At 54.9% G+C, this 15,677-nt stretch overlaps 1 protein-coding gene across 1 annotated transcript in view; it reads right to left on the bottom strand.

The window, feature by feature from the left end:
• The window catches only part of LOC137454421 (zinc finger protein 850-like), a 345,652-nt gene that overhangs the window by 58,548 nt on the left and 271,427 nt on the right, over nucleotides 1-15,677 (bottom strand). Inside the window, exon 9 of the mRNA XM_068164461.1 lies at nucleotides 10,560-11,440. Coding sequence (XP_068020562.1) covers nucleotides 10,560-11,440 — 881 coding nt within the window. The remainder of the gene's footprint in view (nucleotides 1-10,559; nucleotides 11,441-15,677) is intronic.

Genomic DNA, 15,677 nt, shown 5'->3' on the forward strand with positions numbered 1-15,677 from the left:
ATCCCTGCCAACCTATGGCAGAGTTCAACACAGCTTTAAACACAGCAGGGACCCAGAATTGCCATGAAGATTCCTCTGGTGTCAGAACAGAAAGTGACCAACAGCCCAATCCCAGAGAACAAGAATCTCATGGAGAGGTGGAGAAACGAGGAACAGGCCTACAGTGCTGAAGAGACAGTGAAGGGAAGAGAGAGGGGCTGGGGGTAAAGAGTTCACCTTACCCAGCTCTGCTCACTGCTGCTCACAGGATGGAACTGAAGGGCTTTGGTCCTCCTTCTGTGAGCACACTCCAGGAGCCTTAAGCTGAGATGGAGATGCCTCCAGGAGCTACAGCTGCAGTGTCCTGCACCCACAGCCTCACTGTATCTGTGACTGCAGTGGCTTCTCCTCCAGTGATCTCTCAGTCATACTCCCAGTCCTGGACACCTTGAAGCTCTTTTTGCCTTCCTCATCTCCCTGAGATCCTCTGGCAGTGCCCTCAGCCCTGCTGTGCTGTGCAGAGGAGCTGCTCCTGGCCAGAGTTGTCTCTTGCAGTGCTGCCTGATTGCCAGCAGTACCTTCCAGCCCAGGAGCCTGGCCCAATAGGGCAGCAGAGGTCCTGCCTAAGGTGTTTTAATAACTCCTCTGGTTGCTTTTGTTGACCTGTAAACCTCAGGGACTGAGAGGAAGCTGATGAAACCTCTGCAAAGTCAAAGTCAGATTCAAACTCTGAAGTTTCTTCTACTCTTAATGGGTCCCAGTGAAGCATACTGGGAAAGGGTCCCCAGGGTCTGGTCAAAGCAGAAGGAGAGTAGATGCAAGGGAAGCTTCACTGGAGGCACTGAAGCATCTCCAGGCTCTGGTGAGAGCAGAGAACTGAGGCAGTGCTGACAGGTCAGGACAAGCAGCTCAAGGTGGCTCTGCTGCTGAGGAAACCTGGAGGGGTTTCATTGATCCAAAGGGCCAAGCCCTGACCCCCAGCCCCTGGCAAGGCAGATCCTGTCCCTCACCTGTGGCTCAGGTCTCTGATTCACCCGGTGAAATAATTTTTATCAGATGCTTTGTGCAATAAAATCCTCTCCAATTAGCTGCAAAAACTTTGACAATAATTAGAGGTTCAGCAGTATTTTAATGAGCCCCATGGAGTATTTGGGGCTGATGACATCATCCTTAGGTACTGCCAGGAGACTCTGCCAAGCTACTGCCAAGAAGCCTCTCAACAAGTCCAAGTCAGAAGAAAACTCCAAAGTACCTTGAAGCACTGATTGGCCTCACTGAGGCTTGTTACTGAAAAAGGCTCCCCAGGGACTCGTTAGAGCAGCTTGTTAGAGGCCAGGATTGCAGGGAGACAAAGGCAAAGTGCAGGGCAGAAAAACTTGCCTTTGGTCTAGGAAGCAGAAAGGCCAAGCCCTGACCACTGCCCTTGGAATAGAAGAACCTCAAAGCCTCAAAGCAAAGTTTCTCCTCACAGGCCTTGGTGGCAGAGGCAAGTGCCAGAGCCAAAGGCACAAAGGTCTTGGTCCTGTTGAGACTCTCAGCCTTGCCAGAGCCCTTGGCCATGCCTACTGCAGCCTCTCCTACACTGTCCCATGCCTGCAGCTCTTTCCCTTCAGGCTGCTGACACCAATCTTGCTTCCCCATCCAGCTCTCCCCCTGCCATTTCCATCCCTTCCTTGATCTGTCTCAGCTCTCTCTGCCATTTCCTGAAACCTCTGGATGGCCTCATGCATAGCAGCTCTGCCCTTTCAGGGACATTTCTCTGGCCACATCTCCACTCTGAACCTTCCAAGCTGCACTTTGTGGAGGTTTTGGTCTCTCTCCACTCCCCAGAAGAGCTCCATCCTCTCTGAAACCACCCTTCAGCCATGTGCACACTGGGCTGGCTGTGCCCTGAGCCTCCATTCAGCAGGCTGAAGCAGCCCAGGTCCCTCAGCCTCTCCACAGAGATGTCAGCCCCCATCCTGGCAGATCTCCTCTGCAGTCTCTGCAGTTCCTCCCTGCTCCATCAGACTGCAGAACTTCGCACCTAGACACCAGGCATCCAGATGTAGCTGCAGCAGAGCTGAGTTTGGGGGCAGGACAACTTCTGTGTCTGGGTGACCCCACTCCTCCTGCCCAGCCCAGCTGCAGTTGTCCTCCCCTGTGTGCAGGGTTTGTTCCATCCCAGGGCATTTGGAATGGTTCCTGCCAGACCCTATAGTGCCTTTCTGACTAGGGATGGGACACACTAGAAACCCCAGCTCCAAACAACAGGCAGAAAGTTTGTACTGGGATGGGGCCCAGTCTGTCAGGGAGTGGGTAAGGGGATATAGGTTGTAGTGGGAGGAGACACAGATAAGTGGTTGGAGGGCTTCAGGTGGTGTAGCCTTTAATGAGAGTGGCCCAAACCTGTCCTGGGAAGGAGTCCTGTTATGGCTGTTATTGATATTTAATAATTGGCTACACCAGGGGAAGTTTAAGCTCGAGGTGAGGAGAAATTTCTTCCCAGAAACAGGAACTGGCCACTGGAATGTGCTGCCCAGGAAGGTGCTGGTGTCACCATCACTGGAGGTGTTCAAAAAAAGATTGGATGTGGCACTTGGAGCCATGGATTAGGTGTCATGGGGTGTTGGGTGGTAGGTTGGACTTGATGATCTCTGAGGTCTTTTCCAACCTGGGTGATTCTCTATTTCTGTGATTAGAAGGTGAAGGGAAAAGTCTGAACACAGCTGGTGACCAAACCAATGTCTGGTGACAAACCCAAGAGATTGCAAAACACATAGTGAAAGGTGAGGAGAACATCTCCTGCCCAGCTGATGGAATGAGAAACTCAAGAGTCTCCCAAAAGCAACAGAAAGAAGGGAAAAGAACCTCAGGAAAGTCTTGCTCAGTATTGCTCTATGAACTGCAGACAGGCCTTAGGCCTGGTCCTTGAAATGGGAGCTTAGGAGAAGACAGAGGCTTAGGGCCTGCTCTTGAAAGTGACATTTGCCCCAGCTCTTCCCAGAGAGGTCCTTGCTGTCCCCTGTTCTGCTCCCTCAAGCAGACCAGCACTCACACATGCCCTGCACTCTAACAGCCATGCAAACAAAAGGGAACAAGCTCAGGGTTATTGCTCCAACCAACTGCTTGAGACTGAAGCCCAAGGCAGGAATCCACAACCATAGCCAGGCCCAGAGCTCTGAGAAGCCCCAGGTGGTGTCTTCCTTTTGCACTTCATGCAGAATCTGCTTGGTCCCCATACCTCACTGATCACAGAATGGGCTGGGCTGGAAGGGACCTCCAAAGCTTACCTTGTCCAACCTTCCCAGGGACATCCTCAACTACATCAGGTTGCCCACAGCCCTGTCAAGCCTCACCTTGAAGATCTCCAGGGATGGGACCCCAACTACCTCCCTGGGCAACCTGTTCCAGTGTTCCACTACCCTCATGGGGCAGAACTTGTGCTGGCTCCTCCTTCCTGCACAATCCTGCTTTGTTCCCATCTCTCACCTATGTCTATGGATGTCCTTCCTCTCTGATCCATGGAAACACAACAGCTTGTGTTCAGTGCTGTGCCCACTCCTCCTTCTGAGGCAAAGACCATGCCTGGAGCCATTCCCTCCTGAGCAGCTATTTCTGCAACCTGTTTCCCTCCTCCCAGGGAAGCTGATCCTGCACCTGCAGTCCTATTCCAGAGGACTGGGAGAGCAGAGGTCTTCACCATGGCCTTTTCTGCTTCACTTTCTCCTGAGCAAGGCAGAAAGCATCAGGCCAAGCTGTGCCAAGCAGAGGCCCTTTCCCTTACAACATTGTTTCATTTGTGCCATTTCACATCTCCTTGGACCCAACATTGAGTCTCTCACTGATCAGCCACAGTTGTATTTGGGAGCACTGCCCCAGGGGCACAGATTCCTGACCAGCTGAGGGGTAATCTTTTCCTGCCTTTCCTGCCACATCTCCAAGACTTTCCCTTTCCTCCTAGTGCTGCCACCCTGTTCCTTCTTATGGGATGGTGACAGCCTGGATGGGTGCACACCCTGAGTGTTTTTCCCACAGAGGTTCCTTGACTTCAGGCAGTCAATGTTTGCTAATCAGTTAGGTTGCATCTCTGGACACATTTGGAATCTCTCTTTTTTTGGATCAGGAGCCTCTTCCATCCCCATCCTGTGCTTCTAGTTCTGGATTATCCTTAAGGGAAGTGTTCATCCACAAGCTCAACATGAGCCACCAGTGTGCACTTGCAGCCCAGGATACAATTGGAGCTCTGGGCTGCAACAAGAGAAATGTGGCCAGCAGGGCCAGGGAGTTGATTCTCCTACTCTGCTCCACCCTGGTGAGACCCCACCTGGAGCTTTCTGTCCTGTTCTGGAGCATCTATTACAAGAAGGACCTGGATGTGCTAGAAAATGTCCACAGAAGGGCCATGAGGATGAGCAGAGGGCTGGATCTGCTCTGCTATGAGGACAGACTGAGGGAGTTGGGGCTCTTCAGTCTGGAGAAGAGAAGGCTCCAAGGAGACCTTCTTGTGGCCTTCCAGTATCTGAAGGAGGCTACAAAAAAGCTGGGGAGGGACTTCTTAGATTATTGAGTAGGGGTAGGACTGGGGGGAATGGAGCAAAACTAGAAGTGGGGAGACTGAGTTTGGATGTTAGGAAGAAATTCTTCCCCATGAGGGTGGTGAGAGCCTGGCACAGGTTGCCCAGGGAGGTGGTGTAAGACTCCTCCCTGGATGTTTTTAAGGCCAGGCTTGATGTGGCTGTGAGCAACCTGCTCTGGTGTGAGGTGTCCCTGGACATGGCAGGGGGGTTGGAGCTGGATGATCCTTGAGGTCCCTTCCAACCCTGACAATTCTGTGATTCTCAGTATGTCCAAGAAGTATTATCAGGTATTGGAATTCCAGTGAATGCCCTCCCCCCTCCAGCCCTTCCTTAGGGTTCTCAGGGCAGTTGGTGCACCCCCAGCAGTTGCTCTCATCAGCTCTCTGTGTTGTGTTCTGTGTCCATCCAGAATGGACATTTGCTACCAAGGGCTTTCTTTCTAGATTCAGGTGATGAGATTTTCAGTTCCCTTTCTCCTTCTCTTCAGTCTGCTGTTCCTTCCCCTGCACTAGTGCCTGCTGGGATAGGATCCATGTGATTAAGAGGAACCCACTGGCAATTTCTGGGGAGCCTCAGATTCACTGGAGGTGATCTGCACCATGCAATGTCCAGAGCAATGTGAACCCTACAGCACTCAAGGGAACAAATAGTTAGAGAGCAGCCCCATGGAGGGCCTGGGAGTTCTGGTAGACAGCAAGTTCTGCATGGGACAGCAATGTGCCCTGGTGGCCAAGAAGGCCAATGAGATGCTGGGGTGTATTTGGAAGAGTGTGTCCAGCAGATCCAGGGAGGTTCTTCTCCCCCTCTACTCTGCCCTGGTGAGGCCCCACCTGGAATATTGCATCCAGTTCTGGGCTCCCCAGTTCAGGAGGGACAGGGATCTGCTGCAGAGGTTGTGAAGATGTTGAAGGGACTGAAGCACTGCCTGATGAGGAGAGGCTGAGAGGCCTGGGGCTGATTAATCTGGAGAGAAGACTGAGAGGGCCTCTGATCAATGTCTATCAATATCTGAGGGCTGGGGGTCAGGAAGCAAGAGACAGGGACAGCCTCTGCTCACTTGTGCCCTGGGACAGCAGTGGATGGAAACTGCAGCACAGGAAGTTCCACTTCAACAGCAGGAAGTACTTTACTGTAAGGGTGACAGAGCCCTGGAACAGGCTGCCCAGTGTGGTTGTGGAGTCTCCTTCTCTGGAGGCTTTCCAGCCCTGTCTGGATGTGTTCCTGTGAGACCTGCACTGGATTCTATGGTCCTCTTTTGGCAGGGGGACTCAGAGATCTCCAGAGGTCCCTTCCAATCCCTAACCCTGTGAGTTGTCACAGGGCTCTGAATCCAAAGGAGATCCCAGTAGGAAATACCAAGGTTCCAGCTACAAATCCTGAAGTCTGTCTGAGCTTCATCTTCAAGGATCCTTCTGAAGTCACCTTCCACTGCCCCCCGGGCTCTTCTGGGCTCTCAGCTAATGCATCCATGTGGCAAGTCCAGCTGCCTTCAAAGCAGTGTAAGTTGTTCACAGAAGCTGAGAGGCTCCTTTCCATTTCACTTGGGAGGGCTCCTGATTGTCATGGGTTGAGTTGACTCTGCTGCTGTTGTCCAGACCATGCTGCAGCCATGCCAGGCTCAGAAATGAAAGTGCTGGCTGGAGCAAAGGATGATGGGGCTTGAAGTTCAGATTGCAGCATGGGAGGCTCCCTGTTCCAGTTGCTGCTTCTGGGTTCTGGGATTTTTTGGGTGTTGGCTGCTCTGCTGGGATGGCAGTGGGACAGGAAGGGATAGGGGACCAGCTCCCTGGTTTGGGCTTTTGCCTTGCTTGCTGCTGCTTGCTGCTGCTTTCCACTGTGCCTTTTCTGCACACAGGCTGAGGTCACTGTACTTTTGTATTCTGATGATCTGATTTGCTCAGGAAACTCTTCTCTCATTTGTTTCTGTATCAACACAAAAAGGTTTTGTGTGGTGTTCTTTTCCCCTCAGTTCTGTGTCGGGGGAGGCAGAAAGCGTAAGCTGCTACTGGTTCAGCTGAACCCAGTACATTCCTATTCTGGAGTGCAGCATGGTGCAGGAAAGCAGCTGCCTTAATGAGGACAGATTTTGGCAGGATTGTGGTAACAAAAAGAGATAAGAAGAGGATTCAATTAAGGCTTGAGGCTTGTCAACAGAGTTTGACAGAAGTTTTCTTTCCTGTGGTGTGTTCAATTTCTTGATGGATTTGCTTTGGGGGATCTGATGAGCTGCAGTCCTGTTTGTACTGCTGATGGTGCTGAGTGTTAGCTTAGGGCAATGGCTCAGAGATGTGCTGTTCACTGCTGGGCAGCTTGCTCTGGTTTCATCCAGAACAATACAGGACACTCCCAAGGAAACCACTGTGAGATCTGCCCAGATGCTGGATACTGAGGAGTGGCAGGGGGTGGGGGAGTGAAGGTGTAAATTCTTAGGCTGGTGGTCACCTCTGGTGCTTTGGAATTTCACCCCTGAGCAAGTGCAAAATCCTCCCCAGCTGGGGAAAGGTTTGGGAAAAGTCTGTTGTCAGCCTGGGAGATCCTGAGAGACAGAAATCACTGCAATGTGTTTGGGCCTGGCCCATGCCTCTCGAGCCCTTCTCATGTCTGTGCAGAGGGCTCAGGGGCAAGAGAAGGTCTCTGGACCTACAGAGAGTGCCACAGGCATGGCAGCTGTGTCAGAGAAGCAGCCTGTGCCAGGATCAGCAGCCACTCAGAGTGAATGGTGCTTATGACCAGGATTGTGCCCCAAATATTACCAGAACATGCTTCTGTGTGTGTGACTCAAACCCCCTTTGTCCTCCCTCCCTTCTGGAGTTGGGCGGGGGGACCTTGGCACCACTGGGTCCAGGTCAACAATCTGCCTGGGCATGTTTCCACCCCTGTGGCAAACAAGGCCCAGGCTACATGTTTGTTTGCCCTGTTTACAGCGTGTGCTTATGCTCATTTGGCAAAGTATCAGTTGATTGGTTAATTATTGTGTTAGCAGTGGATGCTGACTGGAGCAGTATTCTTTGGGGCAAATGGTAAATAGGAGTTGTTTGGTAAACAAGTGCCCCCCATGCTGGTGTCCGTGCCTATGCCTGCGTGCGTCTCTGTGCCGCTACGGTCCGCCTCGCCCGGGACTTGAAGCAGCTCCAGAAGGCCTCGCTGCACATTGCCACTGTTGCCCAGCTGGGGGCAGTGCCATGGAGCGTGGGGTCAACTGCCGCATGAGCCATCGCCACGGGAGGAAACCATGGCAGCCCCTGTGCACCACCGGTTCTGAAGCGCTACAGCCCCCAGAGCGGGGAACCTTTGCCAGGTGCTGCGCTTCGTGGAGCCAGCGGCAAAAGCCTCTGAAGCTTCCCCTGGGAGGCTCCAGGACCTTTGTGCTCTGGGAGAAGCAGCAACCCCACGGCACAGCCACGCGGTCGGCGCCGTTCTCTAGTTCCTCATGAGGGCACAGCCGTGCCGCGCTGTCAGGACTCTAAACACATCACCAAGGAAAGATTTCATGAGGTTCTCAGCTCGTGAGGAAGCCAAACCTTTGCTTTATAGAATTTGGGTTCAGGTAGTGCTGAAACTGTCCTGGGTTGAGGGTTTGCCGGTCACCGACCAACCCCTCCCCCACTGCTTTTCCAATCAGTTTCAACTCTAAATTCTAGAACTCATTTGGTTCCTCTGAAGTGCCCAGGCACAAACGTTCTGCAGAGGTGGTTCCACCAACCCAATACTGCTGCCTGTGAATAGAAACTAAATCCCCTGCTGCATGGTTTGTATATCAATAGGCTACCAATATATCTATTCATTGATATCCTTGCTGCTCATTCCCGAGGGCACATCTACAACACTCCTGTAGGGAAAACGAAGCCTACAAGGAAAGCAGCTGATCCTGCAAAGGACCAGGAGGGATCAGGGTCCCCATGGGAACAAGAGAAAGAGCCTGGGCTGCTGGCTTGGTTCTTATCTCTGGTTTTGGAAGATGGCCAAGGACAAACAGTGGATGAAACAAGCAGCAGGCCCCAGCAAGGCAAAGGAAATCTCTGCTCCTCTGTCCAGGCCTGTGTTTCAGCTGTGAAGGAACTGTCCCAGGAGTTCCATCTGCTCCAGAAGAAGCTTTTATTCCCCACCTGTACAGTCCGGTGTTTCAGCCATGAGGAGCAGCTGCTCCCCTGTCCAAGGGAGAGAATCTGGGAGGCACACAGCACAGCATATCCTCTGCTTTACTTGTGTGACCATGGGGAGCACGTGAGGAAGTGGAAAGGAAAACCCAATCCAGTCCTGGCTGCAGGAGTCTGTGACTTACAGAGGAATTGTCCCCGCAGAGATGCTGCCTCAGTTTCCAGTGGGAAATGGCCTAAGAAGAGCAGGGAAGCTAAAACTACTTCTGGTCCTCCTGAAGGGACTCCCAAAGCATCTTTGCATGATGCAAGGGACCCCAGGCAGAAGTAGAAGGGCTCTGCCTCCAACCAGATGGAAGGGAGAGACAAACTGACTTGCTGGACCACACAGAACCAATGGCCTGGCAAGTTGAACCCATGAGAGGATAAAGCTTTAGTAGATACAGGTGCCCAGAGTGCTCTGACACCATCAAACCACAAGGGGTGGAACCCATCTGTGTTTCTGGTGTGACAGGAGGATCCCCACACCTGGATGTGTTGGAAGATGAGTACTGGGATGCAAGCCACAGTTTGCTTTCACTTAGAGGCATGGAAGGAGTCACTGGACTCACACTGCCCCAGAGGTGGAAACACAGCCCCAGTATTTGCAGCATTTGGACTGGGCATGGACTGATCCAGACTGTGCTGGAACAGAGTGGAGCTGCAGAGCACCTGCAGTGAGCAGCCCTCTGGGTACTGCAAAGCGACCTCCTGTGGAGTGAGAATGGACAGTGCCTGAGGTGTGCTGCTGATTGCTGCTGGGCATGGTGCAGATGGCACAGAATGAGGACTTGGGAATGTCAAAGGTTAAGTTGAAACTTTGCTGCCATTGTTCCACACCATGCTGCCTCATGTCACCTTCACAGGGACAGTGCTGGCTGGAGTAAAGGACTACAGGGCTTGAAGTTCAGATGGCAACATGAAAGGCTTCCTGTTCTAGTTGCTGCTGTTGGATTCTGGCTCTCAGGTGCTGGCTCTTTGCGGGGGGGGGGGGGGGGGGGGGGGGGGGCTGCAGGTGTTTAACTCCTGGCTGCTGCTGCTCACTGCTGTGCTTCTTTCTGCAAACAGCCTCAGGTCAGTGTGCATTATGAGATCTCCTTTGGATTCAACTCTTTTGTTCTTATCTCAAGTCCTTATCTCAACCCAGAAGGTTTTTTGGTTCCTGTGTGTGTTATTTTTCCCTCACTTCTGTTTTAGGGGGGAACAGGCAGCTTACCCTCTTCTCAGCTCTTCAACCTGTTCCAGCCCCAGAGTGGAAAGCCAACAGAAGCTTTCTGAGTTCTTCCAAAGATCTCCATCAGCTTCCCCCTACACCCTCCAAAGTTCCCAAAAGTCAGTCCTAGGACCATCCAAATCCCAAACACCTAAGATCACCTGAAAGCCCCTGAAGAATGCCTCTGAGATGCCCCTCAAGACTCCTCTGAGAACCTCATTTTCCCCTCCTTGAACTGGGCACACAGCTCCACCCCATCCCTTGGGAGCAAATGCCCCCAAAATTTGGGCAGTGAGGCAGGGATAACTGAAATAAAAGCAAACAGACAGGATTTGGGTAACTTTTGGGTTTTATTGAGACAATTGGTCAATGGACAAAGGATTTCTTACCCCAGGGAGACACAAAGCATTGGGGAAGAACCAGACAGACCCTGGCAAAGCCGTGCCCATCTCCACTGGGAGCTCCAGCTGTGCCGACTCAACACTGTAATTGTTCTCATTAGCAATAATTGGTGTTCAGAAGGGCAGGAGGTGTTTGTTGATGCTGGTGTCCCCAGTCCCTGAGAAATGCAACGGAAAAAGGGATGATTTTGGTGCTGGAAAGGCCCTCTCAGAGGGGTCACGATTACCCAACAGATTCTAGGTGGATTTATGCCTCCCCTCCAGTGCAGGCTGCTCTCTGGTGTGGATGTAGTGGTGCTTGTTGAGATGGCCCTTCTGGGTGAAGCGCTTACCGCAATCAGCACAAGTGAATGGCTTCTCACCAGTGTGGGCGCGGCGGTGAGCAATGAGAGTGCTCCTCTGGCTGAAGCTCTTCCCACAGTTAGCACAGGTGAAAGGTTTCTCACCGGTGTGGGTGCGGTGGTGGCGAATGAGATTGTCCCTACAGCTGAAGGCCTGACCGCACGCAGCACAGCTGAACGACTTCTCGCCAGTGTGCACACCACGGTGCTCTGTGAGAGCTCGCTTCTTGGTGAAGCTCGTGCCGCAGTCAGTACAGCTGTAGGGCTTCTCACCATTATGGATGAGTTGGTGCTGGATGTATAGAGTACTCGTGGTGAAGCTCTTCCCGCACTCAGCACAGGGGAACAGATGCTCTCCAGTGTGTATGCGGCGATGGATGGCGAGAGTAGACCTGTGTTTGAAGCTCTTGCCGCAGTCCCTGCAGGTAAAGGCCTTCTCACTGGTGTGGGTGAGGTGGTGTTGCCTAAGATGAGAGAGCTGTCTGAAACGCTTGCCACATCTGTCACAAGAGAAGGGCTTCTCTCCAGTATGGGTGCGGCGGTGCTGGGTGAGAGTGCTGCGCAGGGTAAAGCGCTGACCGCAGTCAGCACAGGTGAAAGATTTCTCTCCAGTGTGGGTGTGGTGGTGCCGGGTGAGATTGCCGCGCCGGGTGAAGCCCTGGCCGCAGTCTACACAGATGAAAGGTTTCTCTCCAGTGTGGGTGTGGTGGTGCCGGGTGAGATTGCCGCGCCGGGTGAAGCCCTGTCCGCAGTCAGCACAGGTGAAAGGTTTCTCTCCAGTGTGGGTGCGGCGGTGCCGGAGGAGATGAGCGTTCCAGCGGAACCTCTTGCCACAGTAACCACAAACGAAGGGCCGGGACCCAGGTTGTGGGCAGTGGTGCTTCACTAGCTCTGAGCCACCTGGGAAGCTCTGCCCACACTCAGAGCACTGATTCAGCTCTTTGGGTGACACTGAGGGACCTGCTCTGGCTTCAGCCTCCTCCATACATTCCTCCCCCTCATCCTGCTCACCTTCATCATCATTATCCTCCTCTTCATAGTTGTCATTCTCAACATCATCCTCCATCTTCTCCTCTTTTTCCTCCCCATCCTCCTCTACCTTGGCACTGCACATTGGCTTCTCCAACTTGATCTCTGGGTGCTGCTTCTCCACCCAGCTCTTGCCTGGGTCCTTCTGTGAGGCCATACTGTGGCAGGAAGGGGTCACAGCTCTGCAATAGGGAAGATGGAAGCACCTGAGCCCAGGACCTCAAACCCTCAGATCCTGCCTGGGTCATGACAGTCCCTGACTCCCAACACCCAGTTAGAGGAGAGAAAGCAGAGGGGACCTCAAACCTTCAGTTTCTGCCACAGTGTGGGCACAGACCTCTAATACCTCTGCTGAGACCCCAGGTTCCTGTGATCAGTGCCCTGAGGTACCCTGGGACTTACACATGGTCTTGTCCTACACTGCTCGAGCCTGGTGGCATTGGCAGGGTGATTCCTGGCCCAGGCCCTGTCCTTTGATCTCCCCTGGCTCAGACAATGGAGGCAGCAGCACTGACCAAGGAAGAACAAACCACCTCCAACCTTCTCCCACCACCCTCTAAATCCCAACCCCCAAACATCACCTCCTGCTCACAACACACTCCCAGCAGCCTGGAGCATTCCTCAACTCCCACAACACCTGATGTGCCTCAGAGCTCCTGGAGAGGTGAAATATGCTGGACAGGAGGAGGTGGAGGCTGGGAGCTGCCCTTGGGGCTGGGGTCCTGCTGTTAACCCACTCTGGGTTTCTTACCTCTTGGGCTGCTCCAAGGGGCAGGACTGCAAATTCTGCTCTTCCACAGCACACAGGGGCAGGGATGATTGAGAGACCACTCAGCCCCTGACAGAGAGAAGCAAAGGGCTCAGGGGAGAGCACTGATCTGCAAGGGATGGTTCAGCACTGCCCAGGACCAGGCAGCACAGCTCAGCCTTGCTGGGGGCAGCTCCCAAGCCCAGCAGCACAGCCACAGCACACTCCCAGGGCAGATCAAGATGGGAGACCTCAACAAGGTTGAGTCCGGATGTGAGGAGGAGGTTCTTCCCCATGAGAGTGGTGAAGCCCTGAAATGGGTTGTCCAGGGAGGTGGTTGAGGCCCCATTCCTGGAGGTGTTTAAGCCCAGGCTGAATGAGGCTCTGGCCAGGCTGATCTAGTGTGGGGTGTCCCTGCCCATGGCAGGGGGGTTGGAACTAGATGATCCTTGTGGTCCCTTCCAACCCTGACTGATACTATGATACTATGAGACTAAGTGCAGGCTCAGCTCCCAAGCCCAGCACACAGCTGCAGGCCAGCACCACAACACAGCTGCCTCCACACAGCCTCTCCCAGGCCTTGCCTAAAGCTTCCTCCCACTGCCTGCTCAGGCCTCTGCTGCCTACAGCTGCATTTGCCAGCAGATCTTGCTCTGGATCCATCTCTCCTCCCTGGCCCTGCCACCACCACACCCACTCTGTGCTCACCTCTGCCCTGCACACTTCTCTGCTGCCCGCTCCAACCTCCCAGAAGTTCCTAATAGCACCCAGACAGCCTTTGAAACCTCACTGCTAAGATCCTTGGGGAGGTTTGAAGGAGGTTTTGTGTTCTCAAAACTCTTCAAATATGCCTGAAAAATCATCCAAACATCTTCAGAACTCCTCCAAAACATCTTCAGAAGTCACCAAATCCCTTCAGAACTGCTCAGAAACTCAGCTGGAGTGCACAGAGCCCTGAGGTTGAGGCAGCTCCTGGTATCAGGAACCTCTGGGGCTGGGTTTTGCCCTGGGCTGGGAGTTGGGGTGGGGTCTGTGAGGCTGCCTGTGGGGTTGGGAGGCCAGGAGGATTCCTGGGGTTGGGGGAGGGTTTGTGGGGTTGGGGGTCAGTGGGTCTGGAGGAAGCTCTGGGGGGAGATCGGGGGGAGCCCCTGGGGCTTGGCTTGGGAGCTGCTGGGGTTCTGCTGGGGGTGTCTGTGGGGTACAGCAGCACTCTGTAAGGTTATGGGATGGGGGCTGGGCAGTTATGGGGGGATGTAGGTTTCTGGGGAGATTTGTGGGGTTGGGGGTGGTCAATCTGGGTTGGGAGGGGAAATCTGTGGGGTTCTGATGGGGGCTGTGGGATTGGATCCCTGGGGGTTGAGGGTTGCAATCAGGATCCTTTGGAGCTCATGGGGGGAAAGCTGTGGCTGGGATTAGAATCCACTGGGGCTGGGGGGGGGCTGGGGGGCTCTGGGGCTCTGGAATGTTTGGGGGTTTGATGGGGCCTAGCTGACCCTGGCACACTGGGTAGGGCAGGAGCCACCTGGGCACCAGAGGCCCTGATGTGTCCCCAGCTGTACCCCCACCCAACAGCAGCTGCAGGAGGGGCTGGGGGTGGATCCTCCCCCTCCAGCCAGGACAACAAAAGGCTCAAGGTCAAGGGGGAGAAGCTGAAGCAGAAGCTGGCAGCCAGCAAACACAGTCTGGGAGGGGTGGGAGGAGTGTTCTGTGCAGGGGGGCTGTGGGTTTGGGGTGATTCTGACACCTCCTTAACCTCTCTGCCCAGCTCTGCAGAAGGCCCAGCACCAGGGGCAGGCATTGTGCTGCCAGCCCAAGGACTGTGGCAGGAGCACCCCTGGCTGCTGGCCCAGCACAGCCGGCTCCAGGCATTGGCACTCTGGGGGGGAAAAAAGCCCTGAATCCCCCAAGCAGCCTCCCCCAGCTCCCTGTGCCACCCCAGGCAGCCCATGCTGCACCCTGCCACAAGCAGGAGGAGCCCAAAATGCCCCCAGGGAAACCACAACAGCAGCCTGAGAGCTCAAAATGCCTCCCAGGGACCCTCAGTTACCTCCCTGCACCCCAAAGCTATCCCAAAGGAACCAACAATGGTCCCCAACACCCAGGCAGCAGGAAAGGACTCCCCCACCCCCAAGGGACCCAGCACATTGGGGGGCTGTAGAGGGATTCTGGGGGGCAGGGCCCATGGCAGTGACATTTGGGACCCTGCCTGACCTGGGGGCAAAGACTTGGGGGGCAGCAACATTTGGGGACCCTCCTGTTCTTCCCTCCCCACTCCAGCTGGGCACTCCTCCAGTGCCACCCAAGTTGGGGACCCCATTGCCCTGGGAGTGCCCCCCCCACCTCCTGGCCTCCTCTCACCAGTAGCCTTTCTCTCCAAATGGGGGCTCCTGCCCAGGAGGCCACCCCAGCCCCAAGCCCTGGGCTCACAGACCAGGCCAGGCCAGGCTCTGAGGTGCTCTATGGCCAAGCCAAGCTGAGTCCAGCACCAAGCCACTGCTGGACCCCCCTGGACTCTTCCTTGGACCTCCCCAGTAAGGGCAGCACTCAAGGAGATGTCCTGCAGCTTGTGGAGGGATGAGAGCAGCTGAGGAGAGAGGGGAGAAGGCAAAGAGAGGGCAGAGAATGACCAGCAGAGAGCTCAGCACCACCCCAGGCTCCCAGCCAGGCTGCCAAGGTGCTGCTGGGCACCCACAGGGCTTGGCACCACTGCCAGCTGCAAGTAGCCAAAGGGGCAAGCTGGGCACACTGGGCACAGAGGCTTAGCCTCCTGAGGGCAGGGACAAAAGGCAGAGCCCAGCTGGGGGACACAGAGAGGCCTGCAGAGAGATGGACACAGCCCTGTGCCCGAGGGCAGGCAGAGGCACCCCTGGCACAAGGGCACAGCAGAGCCCCACAGGAAGGGGCTGGGGGGCACAGAGGCCTCGGATGCCACCACCCCCAGCACAGCCAAACCGCCCCACAGCTGACACCAGCCCCAGGCGCTCCCAAGCTCAGGCTCAGCACAGCACCCACGCCTGACACCCCCACGGCACCCAGCACACAGCCTGCCCACAGCTCCCCCCCGCGCCTGGCCCTCAGCCCAGCCGCTGCCCTTCAGCACAGCAGCCGCCCGGCACCTGCCAGCACAAAGCCTCCAAACCCCCAGGGCTCCCCCACACACCCCCACAGCAGCCTCTGCTGCAAGCCACACCCCACGCTCACCACCACCTCTCCTGCACACAGCAGCCCCCACAGCGCCGCTGCCACCTCAGCTCTGCTGCCAGCCCAGCCC

This window comes from Melanerpes formicivorus, unplaced genomic scaffold (genome assembly GCF_026170545.1).
Source record: "Melanerpes formicivorus ecotype bairdi unplaced genomic scaffold, bMelFor1.0.p_v2 SCAF_80, whole genome shotgun sequence".
Taxonomy (NCBI): Eukaryota; Metazoa; Chordata; class Aves; order Piciformes; family Picidae; genus Melanerpes; species Melanerpes formicivorus.